The 19,553-nt window shown below is 33.9% G+C and overlaps 1 protein-coding gene across 1 annotated transcript; it reads right to left on the bottom strand.

Annotated features, from left to right (window-relative positions):
• Positions 1 to 12,782: 12,782 nt before the first annotated feature.
• LOC105318958 (tetratricopeptide repeat protein 22) lies at positions 12,783 to 17,724 on the bottom strand. Its single transcript, XM_011416293.4, has 2 exons — positions 17,549 to 17,724; positions 12,783 to 15,311 (listed from the first exon to the last, which is right to left on the bottom strand). Coding segments are annotated over exons 1-2 (2,262 nt in total). The 5' UTR covers positions 17,550 to 17,724; the 3' UTR covers positions 12,783 to 13,050.
• Between the last annotated feature and the right edge of the window lie 1,829 nt (positions 17,725 to 19,553).

The raw sequence follows: 19,553 nt of genomic DNA on the forward strand, positions 1-19,553 counted from the left end.
GATTTGTAGTAAACCCTCTAACCCATTGTGCTAGACTGTTAGTTGACAATATTGGTAAAGAAACTGCTCACATAATTACACTTCATTTTTATTGTTTATTTCGATAAACAATACGTCACAACATGGAAGTGCCCCATACTACCTTAAGAGGTTAAATAAGTTAATCTAGTTTTTTTTTACTCAATTATAATATTTATGGCTAAAAACTCATCTCTAAAATTTTAAATATATCTGATGGGTAATTTGTTTAGTATTCACCCTTAAGTCGTCCACTTAACATGTTGTACTTTTAATTACATTTAGTCTTATCAAGCCTGATGATCAATTGACATTACTTTGCAAAAAGCCAATTTGTTATTTTTGTCACTATCCAACCCTACCTCTCAAATCTATAAAATAACATTTAAGGTTGGAGCCAATAACTTTCAGCATTTTGAGGAGCAACCTTAAACAGTACCAGTATGGATGATGAAACACATGACATGATAGGTCAACATTATTCTTTCAAAAGAAGTTAACATATTTTTGACATATTATCTTTGGGATATTAATATTCCCGTGTTTTTGTGTGGCCATGAAATTTTAAGACTCGTGTGTTAATTGAGATGGATGAATAGTAGCAATAAGACACTTATAAGACGTTGAATGGTTGATATTATATTCATATTATCAAGAGAGTAACTATGGATTAATATTCATAACAAAATAACTGAATTATAATTAGGTGCATCAGTACGTTAGATAGAAATGGTTAAAAGAAACGGTTATTTAAACAATAAAATGCTTTCTTTGGTGATTCATTCGGGATATGAAGGTATAGTGACGTTGCAGAAAAAATACATAACCCGCGTTAGAGGGTTATGTAAAAATTTTTTGCAATGATCGCTACCTTCATAACCTGCATGAATCATCAAAGAAAGCACTTTGTTTATATTAACATCTTTCTTTTAGCTAACTGATAAATTGATTATGAAAAGTAAGTAAAATTTATTAAATTACTTATTGTTCATGTATGTAAGTACGTTAGCTAAAAGAAACAGCAAAATCGTCTTCTGTGAGACTTTGAGTCTGACATCATCATGGTTATTTATTTCGTGCAGTCTGTGATTCTTCCTAGGTCGCTGTAGGTTTAGACCAATCGATAAACAGGGCGTGTCGATATATGTCTTGTCAGTTTCAGCCGATGTAGATTTCGACCAATCGATAAACGGGGCTTGTAGATTTCAGTCTGGCTGTTTCTATGGAGCTATGAATTAACAATAAGTTTCCGTAAGAAATAGAGGGAATAATACTTTGAATAATAATTTGAGTCTGTCTCAGGTTGCTGAATGTTTAGACCGATCAATAAACTTGTTAGAACTGGATCGTGCAGATTTCAGACCTATCAGTTTCTATAGAGCTATGAATCGCAATCGGTTTTCTAAGGAAACAGGGCAGAAAATACTTGGTAGATGTAAATATAAAAATAAATTAATGATAATTATACACACGGTCCAAAGTCCAATGACCACGAATGCCAGCTATTTGGTATGTTGATTTATACAGTCATCTACTATTACTAATTAGGTTTGTTACTGACTGACTAAAGAAATACCGGTATATCAGGTTGATCAATCTCATAAATGGCCTGGCAACGCCGGACTGTCTATGACATTAATTAACCCGATTTATTTCTGTAGTCAGTCAGTAACTAACCTAATAAGGGTTTTGTTTACCCAGGAACTACCAAGTGACACATTTCACAAAAATCGATGATCTGCGCAAACTCGTGTACAAATTGCTAACATCTCGTCCAATTTAACTTATATAAACTCTTCAAAATTATTAGTCTCACCTTTAGATACTCTTTGAAAATCTTCGCTTCACACTGTTTATTTGTTGATATTCAATTTTAAATGTTTTCTCCCTTTACTCTGCAGAGATTTGAACAAATCTCGACACTGCCATTCTGTTCTGCTCCAGACACAACAATGTGACGTCAATATTCAAAGGAAAACTGTAATTTTAAAAACTTTTAAAGGACAACTACAAAAAATATTAAGAACTGTCTTACAGCTTATGGTTTCTGTATTAAATAATATGAAATGTCGAAATGAAAGGCGAAGCGTCGAATAATGACGACCATATTGCCGAATATTAATTCTCGCCGAACGGACATAGAGATATATGAGGCAGTCACGTGCTATGTTTTAACCAATGAAAATGTGACATTTCGGTCCGAGGGAAAACAAATACATATACATAGCGCATCTGATGATGACTTGCCATCGTGGTAGAGTAGTACATACAAAGAAAATTGATTTTTATAGACAATTTAAGGTAATATCCTTTAACTCTCTTAAAAGTTAATTAGAAAGCCAGCCATCATGTAGAATTATCTGTCTAGCATGAACACTCTGAAAAAGGGCGAATACTATAGCTTTCTGTCCTTTTACATCATTTTAATTGAAATCGGTGTGTGACAACCGTGACAGCACAAAGACGGTGTTTTTTCTTGTAGTCATCTTTATAATGCACTAGCCCCCAAGGACAAGCAATTCGAGAATTAGAAGAACAAATTAAAACATGAATTATTGCATCCAAAATCATTACGCCAAGAGTTAAGATTTAGTATGTACCTTCAGCTAACACGTTAAACCTTACTTGCAATTTGTGAACAGGACGTATGATAATGGGACACAATTTTCAAAATCAGACAGAATCTACAATGTTTATGCAAAAACAATTCCTGATCATAGATTCATATAAAAGGGTATGGAACTTTAAAATAGAATGTACCTTAAAATAGTATTTTTCCGTAATTTCATATACCGGAAAATATAGTTGTAAGTGTAAACTGAAACTTATTAGACTAAGTAGTGTTGTCAATTATTGTAGTCTGCATTCACCATGGAGTTTTTTTTTCCAAAAATAAATTCTATCTCTTATCAAGGTTGTGTTACGTGGACCGCGAAAAAAAATTTAAATTCTGTTGCAAAATATTCTGATTGTAATCGAAATGTGATCCATTTACGATTTTCAGGCAAATAATTACAGGCAGGTTGATTTCAGAATAATTTTCTTCTTGCAAACCGGTTTTGACATGGAAAATTGCATAATTTCAAGCAAAATAGATACGTACAGTGATTACGATACCAGAAATGTACTCGGACATTATGGAGTCATCATTAAGTGCCGGCAAGCACTTGACAATGTCTTTTTTTTCATGTTCATGAGATCAAGTGTTTTGCGTTAGTCACCGATTAATATGTGAAGCAAGTCAAGTTATGGGGGTTAAATGGGGTATATGAGCTTTAACACTTTATCTTTTCATTGTAAATAAATCTGGACTGAGTAAAAACAATGCACAAACAATACACCCAACAGACATTTCAATTCATTTATTCCTTAAAAACTCAAAATGGTACAAGAGGTTACTATTATATAGAAGATGCTATGGGGAAAATTCAGCCTGCGCATGAGCTAGTCTGGTTCCTGTGGGTAATGGGTAGCTCAGGGAACCAGGCTAGCACACGTTTATCTGAATCGGGATCGGGATTCCGTGCCAAATGCACACATAAGTTCAAAGGCGCTGTAATTGTAAAGTTGTCGGTAAACAGTACTGAAACAAAGTATTCCTTTTAAAGAAATGATTGGCATGTAATATGAACAATCAGTATTATGAAATAAGTTAATGTTATGCCGAAACTACAACATGCATCAAATAGCATAATTTGCAATGTTTTGTTGTTTTCCGAATACACATGTAACTTAACTTTACATTTATAGTAGGCAAGGCTGGAGAACTTCCCGATTAAATTTTTTTAAGCATTTAAGTATGATTGAATAATTATGGCACTATAAAAGTTTAAATCTCAAGAAAAATGCATCAAAATATGACATTTTTAATTTACACAAAGCTGTCACTGCATAGTTAACAAAGTAGTGCGAATCGTAACGTGTGCGCAAATTGTAGAATTCACCAAATGCCTGATACTATACATGCAAACTTCATTCATAGATAGATCATAATTATTTCAGAAGTATGAATCCTTTAAATTCTGAGATAAAAAGTCAGGGCTATACATACATGTATACGTAATACAACGTACAAATTTAGTGGTTAAAAGCAGAGGGCTAGAGTCGGTGGAATCTCTGATAATCTTAAGGCTTTCACGTTTTCGTTGGAAACACATGCAAATGGTCCACGTATTGTAGTCCTTTTTTAAAGGACAGCAACTTGTATAAAATTTTATCATTTCCCATTATCTTTATATGGAGCTCTTCTTTTAAAGGAGATCAATATTTTCTAAAATGGCAGCCACCCCCCCCCCCAGCCCCCTTAATATTAGTTTACACAAAGAAGGGGGAGTCTTCAACCCGTTAGATTTTAAATAGTCTTTTACCTTATATAAAGCTTTAAAAAAACTGTTGATTATTCCATTACTCCATTTTGATAACATTGAATTTGGTTTCACCAAGTACAAAAAACAGCGAAAATATACATTCCCTGAGAACTATCGAAAGGATGTAACATTAACATACCCGCGTTCTGAAATATGTTGCCGGTCCAATAGATCGCAGTCTATTGACCGGCAGTCCAATAGATCGCAGTCGCCGGTCCAATAGATTGCAGTCTATTGACCGGCGGTCCAATAGATCGCAGTCTATTGACCGGCGGTCTAATAGATCGCAGTCTATTGACCGGCAGTCCAATAGATCGCAGTCGCCAGTCCAATAGATCGCAGTCTATTGACAGGCGGTCCAATAGATCGCAGTCTATTGACCGGCGGTCTAATAGATCGCAGTCTATTGACCGGCAGTTCAAAATAGACGCAAATATTTAATTTGTAATAAAACTTACGAAAACTTATCGTTAATTCATATCTCTATAGAAACAGTCAGACTGAAATCTACACGCTTCGTTTATCGATTGGTCGAAATCTACAGCGGCTGGAAATGACAGGACTGAAATTGACACGCCGTTTTATCGATTGATCTGAACCTACAGCGACCTTAGTAAAATCCCGGACTGCACGAAATAATCATGACGATGCCAGACTCAAAGTCCCACAGGAGACGATTTGGTTGTTTCTTTTAGCTAACGTACTTTTGTACATTAACAGTTATTTAGTGAATTTTACCAACTTTTCATAATCAGTTTATTAATTAGTTAAAGAAAGATGTTAATATAAACAATAAAATGCTTTCTTTGATGATTCATGCGGGTTATGAAGGTAGCGATCATTGCAGGAGAAATTTACATAATCCGCGTTGGGTTATGTATTTTTCCTGCAATGTCGCTACCTTCATATCCCGAATGATTCACCAAAGAAAGCTTTTTAATGTTTAAATGTACACACAACAGTCTGAAACAACAAAATTCCCTCTATTTCTTACGGAAATTGATTGTAATTCACAGCTCTATAAGAAACTGACAGGACTGAAATCTACACGATCCAGTTTTAACCAATTTATCGATCGGTCGAAACCTTCTGCAATCTAAAAAAAAAATCATCGACTGCACGAAATTATAATGATGTCAACTCAAATTCCCATAAAAGACGATCTTAATATTTCTTTTATTTAACGTACTGAAGTACATTTAATAATTTGGTTACTTTATTAATTTGTTAACAGAAAGACGAAAAAAAAATAATAAAAACAATGAAATGCTTATTTTTAATGATTCATGCGGGTTATGAAGGTAGCGATCATTGCCGAAAAAACAAACACGGGTTATGTATTTTTTCTGCAATTTTGCTAATTTCAGATCCCCCATGAATCACCAAAGAAAGCACTTTAATGTTTAAATATATCAACATGTTTGTGTAGAACAGACAATCTCATTAATTTTAGTTATGACCATAGAAATACAGAGCTTGTGGTACGCATCAGAATACAGAACTTTATACTATTTCGTTACACATAATATTTCCTCGCTAAATTTAAACATCTTTCCAAATTAAAATAGTACATTACATTCTGACAAGTAGTAAACCCCGTTACTTATTTTTTATTACTAGGACAATTCATTTTATGGGTAAATAAATATTTGTTCCCGTCGGTTGGTCGAGTGCATGTGGTTTGGTTGAGAAACAATTAAAGCCCGATAACTCTACGTTTTGTTTCTTCGTCATTGATCCTGCGTTTTACACATAAATACTGAAAATAGTTTATAGTTATAGTTTCAGTTCCTAAAAGATATTTTTTTTTAATTAAAGATTTAATATACATGTTTTGCGACTCCTGCAAGATTTATTTTTTCATTTGTATTTATTTATTTACTTATTATTAACACTGTGGCGGATAATTATGCCAGTGCGAAGGTGGCATATTTGCACCCGTCTAAGCTGCATATATTGAAAAATTCAAATATGCCATATGATAGATCAATGCTTAAAAAGTTAACAACCAACTTTGTTCTCATTGTATCTCACCTGTCAGGTGAGATATTTACCTTTCAAAAATAAATTTCTATGGGAAAATAATTTTTCCCATAGGAAAAACAATATTCTTATAGGTAATTTGATATTTCCTATCGGAACACAAGAACTTTCTATAGGAATTTCAATTCCGATAGGATTTGATAAAATCCAGTAGGAAAACTTAATATCCTATAGGAAAACTACATGTCTGAATCAAATTCCTACAGGAAATACCATTCTCCTATAGGAAATATAATTCCTAAAGGACTTTTAAAAAATCCTATAGGATTGTCAATATTTCCTGTAGGAGAATCAATTCTCCTATGGGAATTATCATTTTCCTATGGGATATCAATTTTTAAAGGTAAATTTCTCACCTGTCACGTGATATACTCTCCAGACAATGGTCTATTATTTCATTTATATGGTTTTTTCCGAAACTGCATCTTAAGCGGGTGCAAAAATGCCACCTTGGCACTGGCATAATTATCCGGCACAGTGTTATTTGTTTATTATCATTATTTTTTATTTTCATTTATTTTTTTTTTATTTTTTTATTATTTTTTATTTTCATTTATTTATTTTTTTTATTTTTTTTTTATTTTTTTTTTTTGGATACAGATATCTGTTTAAAGATGCTCTTCAAAATAATGAGCAAAATTACCTTTTAGTAACAAGTGACAGAAAGAATTATGACTGCAGAGTTGTTCAAAATATCTGGCTGAATAATTATCTAACAAGTGACAGACAGGATGCCCATTGTTAGATCTGTAATATATTTTAAAACACCCTTATCCATTTACAGTGTACCTTGCTTTCCTTTGAATTATTGACCTAAAGCTGACATGAATTCATTTATGTATATGTACATTACCCTCTTTTTTTTGTCTACCATGAAATTACTTCGGATGTTGAAATTTTGTACAAAATGGAGTGGCTCTAGATCAATAGATTGACAGCTTTAAAGTCTCTTTTGTGGTTTATATCATTGAATTAACTGGAAGTTTATCTCCGATCTCAACAGAAAAAAAGATTACTTTTTGTCAATTTCAATGATTATGTTAAGATGAGGGGTTTGGTTGTCTAAAACGCCTACATTACACATTAAATATTGGGTTTTTTCCTTGTCGGAATTTACGATTGGCCAAAATATATATACAGATCAGATGTTGTTACTTTCCTACTTAATCATCACCGTTTTGCAAAAAAAGCTTCTATGTCTTTTGAGTAAAGCGTCTCTTCGATTTGTGGGTCGTGGACTATTTTTGCAGAAACATCAGGGTTTGCAAAAAACAGTCCTGAACGTACATCACACCTACAAATTGCATCATATGAATCGAACTGTCACCCAGACGCTTATAACAACATATCAAAGTATTAAATTAAATAAACAGGTCTTTTCCCAATTTAGCAATGGAATTAATGTCTACCCATTGTTTACGATATAACATAACTTAGGTTAGTTAACACTTTATAAACTACGAAGCGGTTTAGAAAAGCGTGAGTCAGATTGTCCAAATCTGTGCTTTGACCATGTAACATTTCATTCATTTCTTGTAGGTTTTTATACTAATATTTTCAGAAAATAAGACGCATATTTCACCCCCCCCCCCCAAAAAAAACCCACATTCGTACAAAATTTAAACGCAACGTGTACAGCGGATTTATACAGTCACACACGTCTTATATGAAATATGCAAGTTATTTGATACGGTGTAGATGGATTTATTTACCCAGTAAAACAGGTGATGAAAAAAGAATTTAATTCCATTTAACCATTTCTAACTTCACCTGTGTTATGTGATGAACATGACCTGGTTCAATTTACGCTATTAAATCGAGAAGCGGTTTTATAAAACAAAATAAAACAAACCAAAAATCACCGTGAACTGCTTCAAGTAACGTTTTATTCATGCAACATAGGAAGAATTTTAACCACTTCCCTGCAATCCAATTTTAAAGAGGTGTTAATTTGTACAAAATTGATATGCAACGTCAAGCGGACTTAAATTTTTGCATGCATTACATGAAATAAATAACGTCTTTCAACCAAAATTACGTTACATTCATGTATTTCTTTTTTATTTTAGGGCGAGTTTTATTAAACATTAGACGTTTTTATATTTAATTCAATTTTAATAAAATGGTCACTAACATCAAAAGTAGGTTATGTAACAGTCATCGTTTTTTGTTTTTTTATTTGTTCAGTCATGTGTAGTAATGGATTTTAGTTTCAAACAACCATGTGAAGAAGATTTTCCAGCATTTCCCAAGACCGGTTTGTATACTTTTGAAATAGTCTACCCTTCATTTAGTACCGTTTATAGCCGTAAAATCTGCTCAGATTCATTACCATGCAAGTTCATGTAGCTTTGATACATGTAGCTGCATGTCTGTAGCTCCCTGGCCGAAAAAAGGTAACAGATGGACGACCTGGAAGCTACCGTTCTTTACGTGTTAAAAAGCTGTAATTTACAGTGCACAAGAACTTCCGCTGGTTTTTGGAGTGATAAATCGTAATTTCACACAAGTTCTGTGGAAATAATTAGGACTATTTAATGCTTCATACAATTTACTTCTGATTATTTGCAGGTGGTGGTGTTTTAAAGAAAGGCAAGTAAAGTGATGGTTAAAGTGTATTATTTTAATCAAATAATTGTTCAAAATATGTCTCGAAATAAAATGAATCAGACCAATTTTTACGTCGTAAATTGCAACTTTATACTATGCAAAGAACTTAGACCGGGGGCTACAGACTTGCAGCTGGAAGGTTGTCATGTTTCGAAATGGAATTTTGCTTTAAAAAACAAGTAAATGGAGTAAGCCTAAATTGACTTTTCATCATTAATTTACACAGATAAAATCTTACATGTATGAAGTCGTACATTAATGAAGTGTATATAATAGTAAGCCTACATAACAGAAAAGAAACAATCAAATGTGTATGTCCACCATGTAATCATTTACGTACAACCAACACACGTATGAAATCTCCGAAAATACAATATAGGATTAACCATTGAGGTCATCATGGCAAAGGCGCCTAAAGAAATTGTTATTTTTCTGTTATGGAAGGAATCGAAACGAAACATCATGTCTTTGAAAACCATACACATTATCGGCAAAGTACACACCATATAAACAAACAAATATATAAAGAGGGTTTTGGCGGATGTGACGTAACGATCACGTGCTCGTTTCCTGGTATTGCTTTCATCGTTTTCCGTTCTAGCCGATCTTATGTCAACATCTCGGTGATTAGAGCTACTTGTATCTTCGACACTTGCTGATGCGTGGTCGATTTTACAATTGGTGCTGTGCACGTCTCCTCTGGGGGAAGAGGCAGCTTTGCAAAGAACTGCGCGAATTTTTAGCAGCAGAATTATGCTGAAAAATGCTTGCAAAACCAGAAATACTGTGTAAAATATGAACGTTTTGAAATTCAGTAGTTTATGATATTCGCCAAATACACTAAGAATCGAACATTCAGAGATATACTTTTCTTTTGATAACAGTAAGGCAGGTGTGATAAAAGCAAACGATATCAAAATCCACAATCCACAACATATTTTTACGTAGAATGATTTGGAACACATCCATTTCGCTCGGAATGGAAATTGGATTTCAATATATTGGAAAATTGTCAACGCCAGGATGTGGTATGCTGACACATAGAATAGAATGATTCCAAAAGTGTGTAGAAACATACACATCCCAAAGGAAAAATGCATTGGTGTCTTGACATACCATAGCGTATTGGTCAGAAGATACACTCCCGCGAAAAAGTCGGAAATCGCAATGAAAACATAAAAGACTGTTTTATTGTCCATGTGATGATATTGTCTTGAAAAGGTGAATACGACGAGCGTGTTAAAGATGATGATTAAAATGGCTGTCACCACAATGAGGCTCGATATCCATACGACAAATGGACGGTCGTCATGGCGGCTTGTTCCATTCTTCAGCAGTGTGGATAAAGCCGGGTTCGAAGACAAAGTTGAATTTATACCGTTTTCTTCCATTGCACTGTATCAACGATAAAGGATGAATCAGGCCTTTTTCATTTATACAAATCTTAGACTAAAACAATAAACAAGTATTCACAGTTTGTGTTTAATGATTATAAAAATATTTTAGAATTTAACATATCTTTTAATGATAAATATATCATACCTGCATTTAGTTCATTGCAATCAAGAATTGAATCTTCAATGATCTCCCTCGCAATCGCAGTGAAACACTCTCGGTATAATATTATTGTAGCATCCTCATGGGTATAATACATATAGTATACAAACACCAGTAAACTACCTCTGACTAGGCGGTCAACGAAAGAAATGTAGGCGGCTGGGGGCAGTATATATGATTGTTATTGATCTGCGAGTTATTAGTTAATCAAGCAATGTACGAAACAACGTACGAGAAGACCCTGCAGATAAATAAATACATTAATTCAGCGTCTACCTGAAGCTTAGCCTATAATCTAGCACAGATTTTTCAATTAATTTAAAATGCGTATTAACTATTCAACCGATGACAAGGGTCCATGACTGTCATTAATTATTACGAAAGTGAAATGAATAGATTAATCAGTGGAAAAGGCATGGTGATAAATAAAGAAATATCATGTTAATGATTATTAAAATGGCGCTATTTTTTTTTTCAAATCATCATTTTACCAAGAATATTTTATTTATCCATTTACATATAATATACATGTATAGATCCATGGCAAAATCATATTTGGTTCCCAGGGGAGTTTGAAATTCATGTTTCATTTTCTAATCGTATTGTTTTCCAATTCAAAAAATAGCAGTCTTGTCATTCCTAATTTGATTAGTTACATGTATAAGAGTACAAACTGTTTGATTTAAAATTACATTCCATACCTCACTGCCAGCTTAAAAACAATGTACGAATATCGGACTTTTCTATTCCAAGTTTGGATGAGATTCGGCGTGGTTATTATATTTGGAGTAACACCCTCATTGATTATGACAGGCGACCGAATTTAGCAGGCGTATTTGTTGAATTAGGTTCCCATGTATATTCCTTTTGAGTTTTCAAAACCATTAAGATGATTTTCTTCGGTGGTTGATGCGGGTATGAAGGTAGCTAGCATCGCAGATAAAATTTATAACTCGCGTCAGGTACTTGTTTGGACAAAAACTTGTCTATTTGTGCAAAATAATTATTTGAAAAATTGGGTATTTGCTCGGACAAATATTTTTTTCTAATGTTGCGTCCTTCGTAGCCTTATAATACAACAAAGAAAGCAATAAAACATTATGCCAGATAAATTATAATTTAAATATGTCATACATACAATTAATTTGGCTTTCAAAATTAAAAAAAAAAAAGGCGGGACACTCATATATCTGTCTTAAGGCTCGGTGGAGACGCATGCCCAGTCACATCGAGATCAATTTATCATATAATCAGCTAAAACGAGAAATGCTTTATGAATTTTATTTCAAACTAAATACGCATGTATTTTGGCACATGATAACCACAAGACGAATGATAAAAATAAACATTTGATATAGAACATACCGGTATTTTAAATCACTAGTAGTAATGAACTTGTATTGACAAGCACCATATGTAAATTTCACATAAATACAAAAAAATGCCATCAGTGAAATAACTTTAAAGTTAATTAAGATTTGACAACGCATTCATGTTCTCCAAACAGCTGTGTATTCATGTGAGATTCAATTAATAATACGATATTTTTGGGAGTTGATTTTAATCAACTCTCCTGTGCAGTTACTCTGGTAAATTGAAAGTGAAACAGTGTTTGGACCTAAGCACAAATCATCACCGCTGACAAGACTAAGTTCTTGAAAATAATAGAAAAAAATTCGATGTAATGTATGCTGAAGCATTGTTTTTCAAGGAAACTTATCTATAAACACTTTGAAAATAGTAAAATTGTATATACTACGAACAATTTAGATATTTTTGTAGTCTCATGTATTCCTACGCCACAGTTAATATAGTCTCGTTTAACCAGACGCTCGGCTGTCTCCTTAAATCTGCGACAAGCTTAACAGGTTAAACGAGACTAGAGTTCGATATCAATAGTGCTTGGATCCATGCAATTCTTAGAAATGTTTCGATAACTAATACATACTAATATTTGAAATTTATCTTTAAATATTACACAACATGATTCATATTGGGTTTCTCGAAATTCTTGTCGGAAAAGTTTAAAAATTCATATTATAAAAAAGTGTATAATTCAAATACAAACTAGGAAGTATTTGCCATGCAAGATAAATTGATTTTAAAATAAATGATGATCGATAAAATCAACTCCCGTCAGTACCTGAGTACTTTGATTTAAAATCTAAAATAACCTTCTTTTATTAAAAAAAAAAGTGATTTGCTCTACCGACAAAGTTCACTGGCCCAGAAATCCAAAACAAAAGTACATGTATTCTTTTCCAAGCATAGAAATGATACAGAATGTTATTTTCAAACAGCATTTAATTAAACTTAGACCCCAAACCATAAAAATAAGTAAAACAAAATAAACAATAAACATCAGTAGTTTCGTTTACCGATCACTGAAAAAAAAACTAGTCGTTCATATGATAAACAATGTCTACCTCGGACTTGTTTTTCAACCTGGAAAACATCATGGCTTTGACTCGAGTGCATTGATTAGTTTGTTCCAATCACAATCATCCACCGCATCCAGGAAAGTTATTGTTCGTAAGCTCTGATGAAGTCCGTCCACATTACGAAGAATCGGAATCAGGACATTTTCCAAATTTTCTTCATGCTTTCTTTTCAAGGCATGAGACAACTCATAATCACACTCGGGATTTCCTTCAAACTTCTGGCTGAGAATCACAAGAATTTTAGAACAATTCTGAATAAGATTTACACGTTGGTAAATATCAGTTGAGCCCGGTCTTATGTCTCTTTCTGCAATTGCTCCTTTGTAGCCATATGACACTTCCAACGTTTCTAATAGAATATGACACACCCAATCTCTGTCCGTCGGAGAAAATATCACATAGAAGTCATACGGGTACTTCAGACTTCGGGGTTTCTCACGAGGGTCGGGAAAAACCGAGAGTTGTCGCTCGATCACGGGACCTTTACACCTCGAACACAGAACTTCTTTCTTCTTTTTGGCAAGTTTCGTTTCTTCTTGACTTCTAAAATACTTTTCCTTTTCCTCGACCGTAACACGCCATTTTTCAATAGCATCTTCTTTAACCACTGACGTAATGATATCAGACATTGTTTTTCCATTACTGTATAATGATGGCTGTTGTCTATAATGTTGAAAGTACGCTGTTAGAGTGGCCATTTCTTCTTCATAGTCCGTCAGGAATTTTTCGGTTTCTTTTGTTAATTCTCCGTGTTTGCGCGAGGTCACGTCGTAGAAATATGCCATTTCATGCATTATTTTCCCCTTCTCACTATCTCGACTTTCCCTGTAATATAAAAGAAGGGATTCAAACAGGTGACGAAAGCTTATTCTTGACTTGGTAGCAGTATCAACCTCCACTGCCCGTTTAAAACATTCTATAGCCTCTTTGATTTCTCCTATTTCTCGCAAGAATATCCCCTGTGCACAGTGAATTTCTGGTCTTTTTTCTTGTTTAAGTAATTGGACCGCCCGTGTAAAGCAATCGGATGCATTCAGAAGGAACTCTTCAGCTATCTCGCTGTTCTTGTCTTCACATGACATATATTTCTTTTGATATGCCTTAGCCAAATCACAAATATCTCTTGAAGTTGTATTCCAGGAAATTGCTCGTTTACGATCTTCAATCGCTTCGTCAATTCGCCCCAAATTGTCCAAAACCTCAGCTTTCACTGTTAAAGCAAACCAATTAGCTTCAGTATTGTCTATCTCTAATGCTTCGTTTAGCTTTTTAAGAGCTTCTTCCCACCTTTCTTCTGTTTTCAAGAATATTGCATACCGAATTAATAATTCTGTAGCTATACGTGGTTCGCAGCTTTTCTCCGAGTCAGTAACACTAGTACTGGCCTGCTCTAGTCCTATTTGAAAGCACTTTTCGGGATCATCCAAGTATTGTACCAACTCCAAGTCTTGCAAGAGGGCTTTTATTTTTTCATCCATTTGATCAATTGTTTTCCTCTTATAATTCCCCGATTCGTCTAGTATTGAACCTCTACGTATGAGAAACAACCCTAGGAAGGCCCATGACGTAGATATAACTTCCCGTCGTATGTACAGTTTTACATTGCTATGATCTATTTTGGTAATTTCGACTAGCTCTTTAACGCCTTTCATGTAATATTCTCTTTCTATATCCTCCATATCTTTTCGTCTGTGGCAACTTGAAAAAAGACGTAAATATACTTGACCTAACCAATATTTAATTTCTGTGATCATAGTCTGATGGTGTTCACAGTTTTCTAGCATTTTCAGACTTTGGACAAAAAGTTCTTTCGGCAGTTTGTTTCTCTCTAATGCATCCTTTTCCATATAGCAATCAAACAGAAATGCAAATGCTTGTTCCGCCAAAGCTATTCCTTTTCTCTCTTGGTCATTTTCTTTCACCTCTGCAAGTCTAGCTCGATATTTGGTTACTTTTGTGTTTTGTTTCATTCGTTGATAGACAAATGCAATATTAGCCATGGCAGTTAAGGAATCGGGCTGAAGTTGCAGTGCTTTTTCAAACGTTTTGACAGCCTGGTAAAATTGTCCGTTGTAAAAATAAAGAACCCCGAGAAGGTTCTGAGCGGCCCTATGTGTGAATCCTTCAGGAAAACAACGGATGAGTTTTCCTGACGCTATCATTCTATGTTTGATTTGTTGAGCTGGTGGATTTTGTGATGCAGTTAGAGATATCTGGAAAAGACCCGGTCTCTCATTGTATATCTCCCAAATTTCCTTTTTATCGATGTCTGCCACTATAAAATATTTTAATAAAAAAAAAGAATATGTTTAAGAAGATTATCAAATATATACGGTCCGAAAAACTGATCATTATTTTCGTGATTAAATAATAAAATAACTACTGGCACTAGCTGAATTTTACTGTGTTTTCTTTGCTAACATGCTATTTTTACATTAATTTTGACATAGTTTAAGTGGTTGCCTTATTATCTCTTTTTCTGTCGAGTATTTTAATATTCTAATCAAAGACAGTTCATTTAAAAAAAATTGAAATTTGTTCTCCATATTAAGTCCAGTACCCCAAACTGTATGGTTTATGAGAAAACTGGACGATATCCTTTGATAATCTTGGGCTAAACTTTTACTGGCACATGATTGTAAACTTACGCATATAATGTATCGCTATTTTTATAAATGTTTTTTTTCTGAGGGTTCGTTTATGCACCCATAATTGAAATTGTTAGAGATATTCTTAACTCATGTGGTCTTTCCTATGTCTGGATTAATCAAAGTTATTCTAGTATCAACTGGCTAAAATCTATTGTTAAAGAGACGCTCATAAATCAGTTTTTACAAGTTTGGTTCAGGAATGTAGAAAATGCACCCAAATGTTTGAATTACAAAATCTTTAAGAAAAGCTTTGGACAGGAAATTTATCGTAAAAAACTTCCAAATGATTTAAGATTCATACAATGTATTTACAAAATTTAGAACCTGTAATCATGAATTACCAATTGAAACGGATGGAATAACAGAAAGATGTCATAGAATTTGTTCGTTATGTTATAAAAAACACTTTGGGTGACGAATACCGCTATATATTATGGAATGCCAGGTATCTTTATTCCGCAACAAATTAATTGAAGAAAAATATTCAACAAATGTTAACACTGATGAATTTAGGAACCTTATGAATACCAATGACATTGATTCGTTTAAAAAATTGTCCATATTTGTTAAAAAAAATATTAGCTCGATTTATTTAACTCTGTACTCTTCCTAACTTGACCCTGTATTTGTACATTAGTAAATATTTTTGTTTTTTGTACCTCATGTGCCATTGATATGGTTTGAGCGAAAATAAACATTCAATCAATGAATACCGTTTTCCAGTGGTTTTTTAAAGGGGCATGGTCACGATCTTGGTCAAAAATTATTTTTCCGATTTTAATGTGTATGATGCTTCAGTAAGGCATTTTCAATAGGCAACCAAAATTTTAGTGTCATTTGTTGTGTTATAAGCGAGTTACAGAGCTTACAATTCTTCACTATGTAAACAAAGCTTTTGTTTACATTTTGAATGTTGAAGTGAAATTCCCGTTTTAGACCTACGGTGAATGTGTTAATCGTTAGGAACTGTTTATTTATGGTTAAAATAAATAAGAAAATAGACAAATCAGCTTGAAAAAGAATTTTTACTGGTATATTGAACCTATGTAAACAAAAACAGGGCACGAGCCTTGTTTACATGACGAAGAATTGTGAGCCCTGTATCTTGCTTAAAACTCATCGACTGGCACCCAAATTTCATTTGATCAATAGGAATGCATTTCTAGAGCATTGTCAGTAATAAAAACAGAAAAATAAAATTTGACCAAAATCGTGAACATGCCCCTTTAAAACCCTTAATTTATAGATTTCTGACGAATCGCTAGACCAAATACTAGTTATAGATGGCGTGAAAACAATATTAAATTGATTAAATATTTCATCATTTAATCATTTCTTTTTTATTTAATAGATTTTGCACAACAAATTTATGAACGCTTTACAGTTCTGATTGAATCTGCTATTGTTTTTTCATTGACAAAATTACTCAGGTACTGCACTCTTCATATTTTCAATACATAATGATATACCGGGTACGTTTAAGCTGCATCAATAATACATAAAAGTAGTTAACTACAGGTCAATTGGATGCAACGTTTAAAGTTACTAAAACAAGTATCGGTGCCGGTTTTAACATGTTTTGATAGAGTGATAGTTAATGGCGTAAAATTACGTAATGGCAAACACTGAGTTGTATTATCATCTGATAACAGGATTGAAATTCGATTAAAAAGTAGTAGTTATAAAGTTTTAAAGATGTTTTAACACTAAAAATTGAGGGTCCAGTTGTATCTATCACGGACAACAAAGTGGGGAAAAAATCATCCAACAGCTCCGCGAGAGAAACATTCAACTTTCGTTTTCGACAAATGTTACTAATAAACTTATAATGTTTGAATAACATCCTGATTTTCTGACTTACTTTTAGTCTATGTTTCTCTTCTGGTATCCTGAAGACCCATATTCCGATAGTTCTCTAATTAACCTTGTGGGACATGTCGGTCGCATTCCACATGCAGTATGGCCAACTACTCGTACCACTAGAACAAGATCCACAGATCAGAGCGACCTATATAGATCAGTAAGTCACGTCGCATGAATAGTTTCCTTCTTGGTACATGTACCTGACAATCCCCCCCCCCCCCCCCGACTTTTACAAGTGTATATAGGGAACATACATTGTACGTGTACTTTTATTATGCATTGGTCGGTCTGTAAATCGATCGGAAGGCATTGTCTTTATTATGTTGCATATATTCTAAACTTTATGATTATACAGGTGCTTCTATGAGGAAATGATGAACCCTCTTTTGAGTTTGAGATCACAAGGTCAAGTGTGAAGGTTTACTCTTAGTGAAGTTAGACTTGCAAGATATTTTCTCTACGATACGCTTTTAAATAGAATGGTCAATTGAGGAAAAAATTACTCTGGATGACTAAAAACTTTAAGAACGTTTATACATGTCGTACACAAAATTTTTGCAGATACCTTCTGTCTCGGTCCAAATCTAAGCTCAATGAATAAACACCATAATATTCATTCATTACTAGTCAGTCATTCATTCATACTTTTTTCTTCTCTAAGAATCAGGACAATTATGACAAATATGATCAATATTTTGCAAATATTTCAAATAAACAAGAAAGAGGATATAGGGAAAAGTTGACATATATAACAAGGAGTGGACATGTGAATATGTAAATAACAAGAGGCCCATGGGCCACATCGCTCACCTGAGGAACAATAGGTATGATAAAATCAGCTTAATGGAGTCATAATACAAACAATCTGGACAATGTACAATAATACATGTAGATCCTGTATTAACAAAATCCATTTCCCCCCCCTGGATATTCTTATGTTTATAATCATTAGTCCCTTTTCTAACAGGATGATTTTATAGTCATATCACATGTTGAGTATTGCAGTTCTCAAAAAGATCCTGAACAATTGTTTATATATGGGATATAAAGCTACATTAAACTCTGAACCTTCTTGTGAGGGCGAAGAATTGTCCTAACGCCAAAGTCTTAACAATTATAAAGAATCATCTGGCTGATTAGTTTCTGAGAAGAAGATTTTTAAAGATTTACTCTATATATTCTTATGTAAAACTTCGACCCCCCATTGTGGCCCCACCCTACCCCTAGCGGTCGTGAATTTCACAACTTGGAATCTACACTACCTGAGGATGCTTCCACACAAGTTTCAGCTTTACTAGCTGATTAGTTTCTGAGAAGAAGATTTTTAAAGATTTTCTCTATATATTCCTATGTAAAACTTCGAGCCCCCATTGTGGCCCCATCCTACCCCTTGGGGTCATGAATTTCACAACTTGGAATCTACACTACCTGGGAATGCTTCCACACAAGTTTCAGCTTTCCTGGCTGATTAGTTTCTGAGAAGAAGATTTTTAAAGATTTACTCTATATATTCCTTTGTAAAATTTCGAGCCCCCATTGTGGCCCCACCCTACCCCTGGGAGTCATGAATTTCACAACTTGGAATCTACACTACCTGGGGAGGCTTCCACACAAGTTTCAGCTTTCCTGGCTGATTAGTTTCTGAGAAGAAGATTTTTAAAGATTTACTCTATATATTCCTATGTAAAACTTCGACCCCCATTGTGGCCCCACCCTACCCCTTGGGGTCATGAATTTCACAACTTTGAATCTACACTACCTGAGGATGCTTCCACACAAGTTTCAGCTTTCCTGGTTTTCTGGTTCTTGAGAAAAAAGATTTTTGAAAATTTCTCGAAATTTTTCATTAATTTCTAATTATCTCCCCTTGAAAACGGGTGTGGCCCTTAATTTTCACAACTTTGAATCCCCTTTGCCTAAGGATCATTTGTGCCAAGTTTGGTTGAAATTGGCCCAGTAGTTCTTGAGAAGATGTTGAAAATGTGAAAAGTTTACGGACAGAC

This window comes from Magallana gigas, chromosome 3 (genome assembly GCF_963853765.1).
Source record: "Magallana gigas chromosome 3, xbMagGiga1.1, whole genome shotgun sequence".
NCBI lineage: Eukaryota > Metazoa > Mollusca > Bivalvia > Ostreida > Ostreidae > Magallana > Magallana gigas.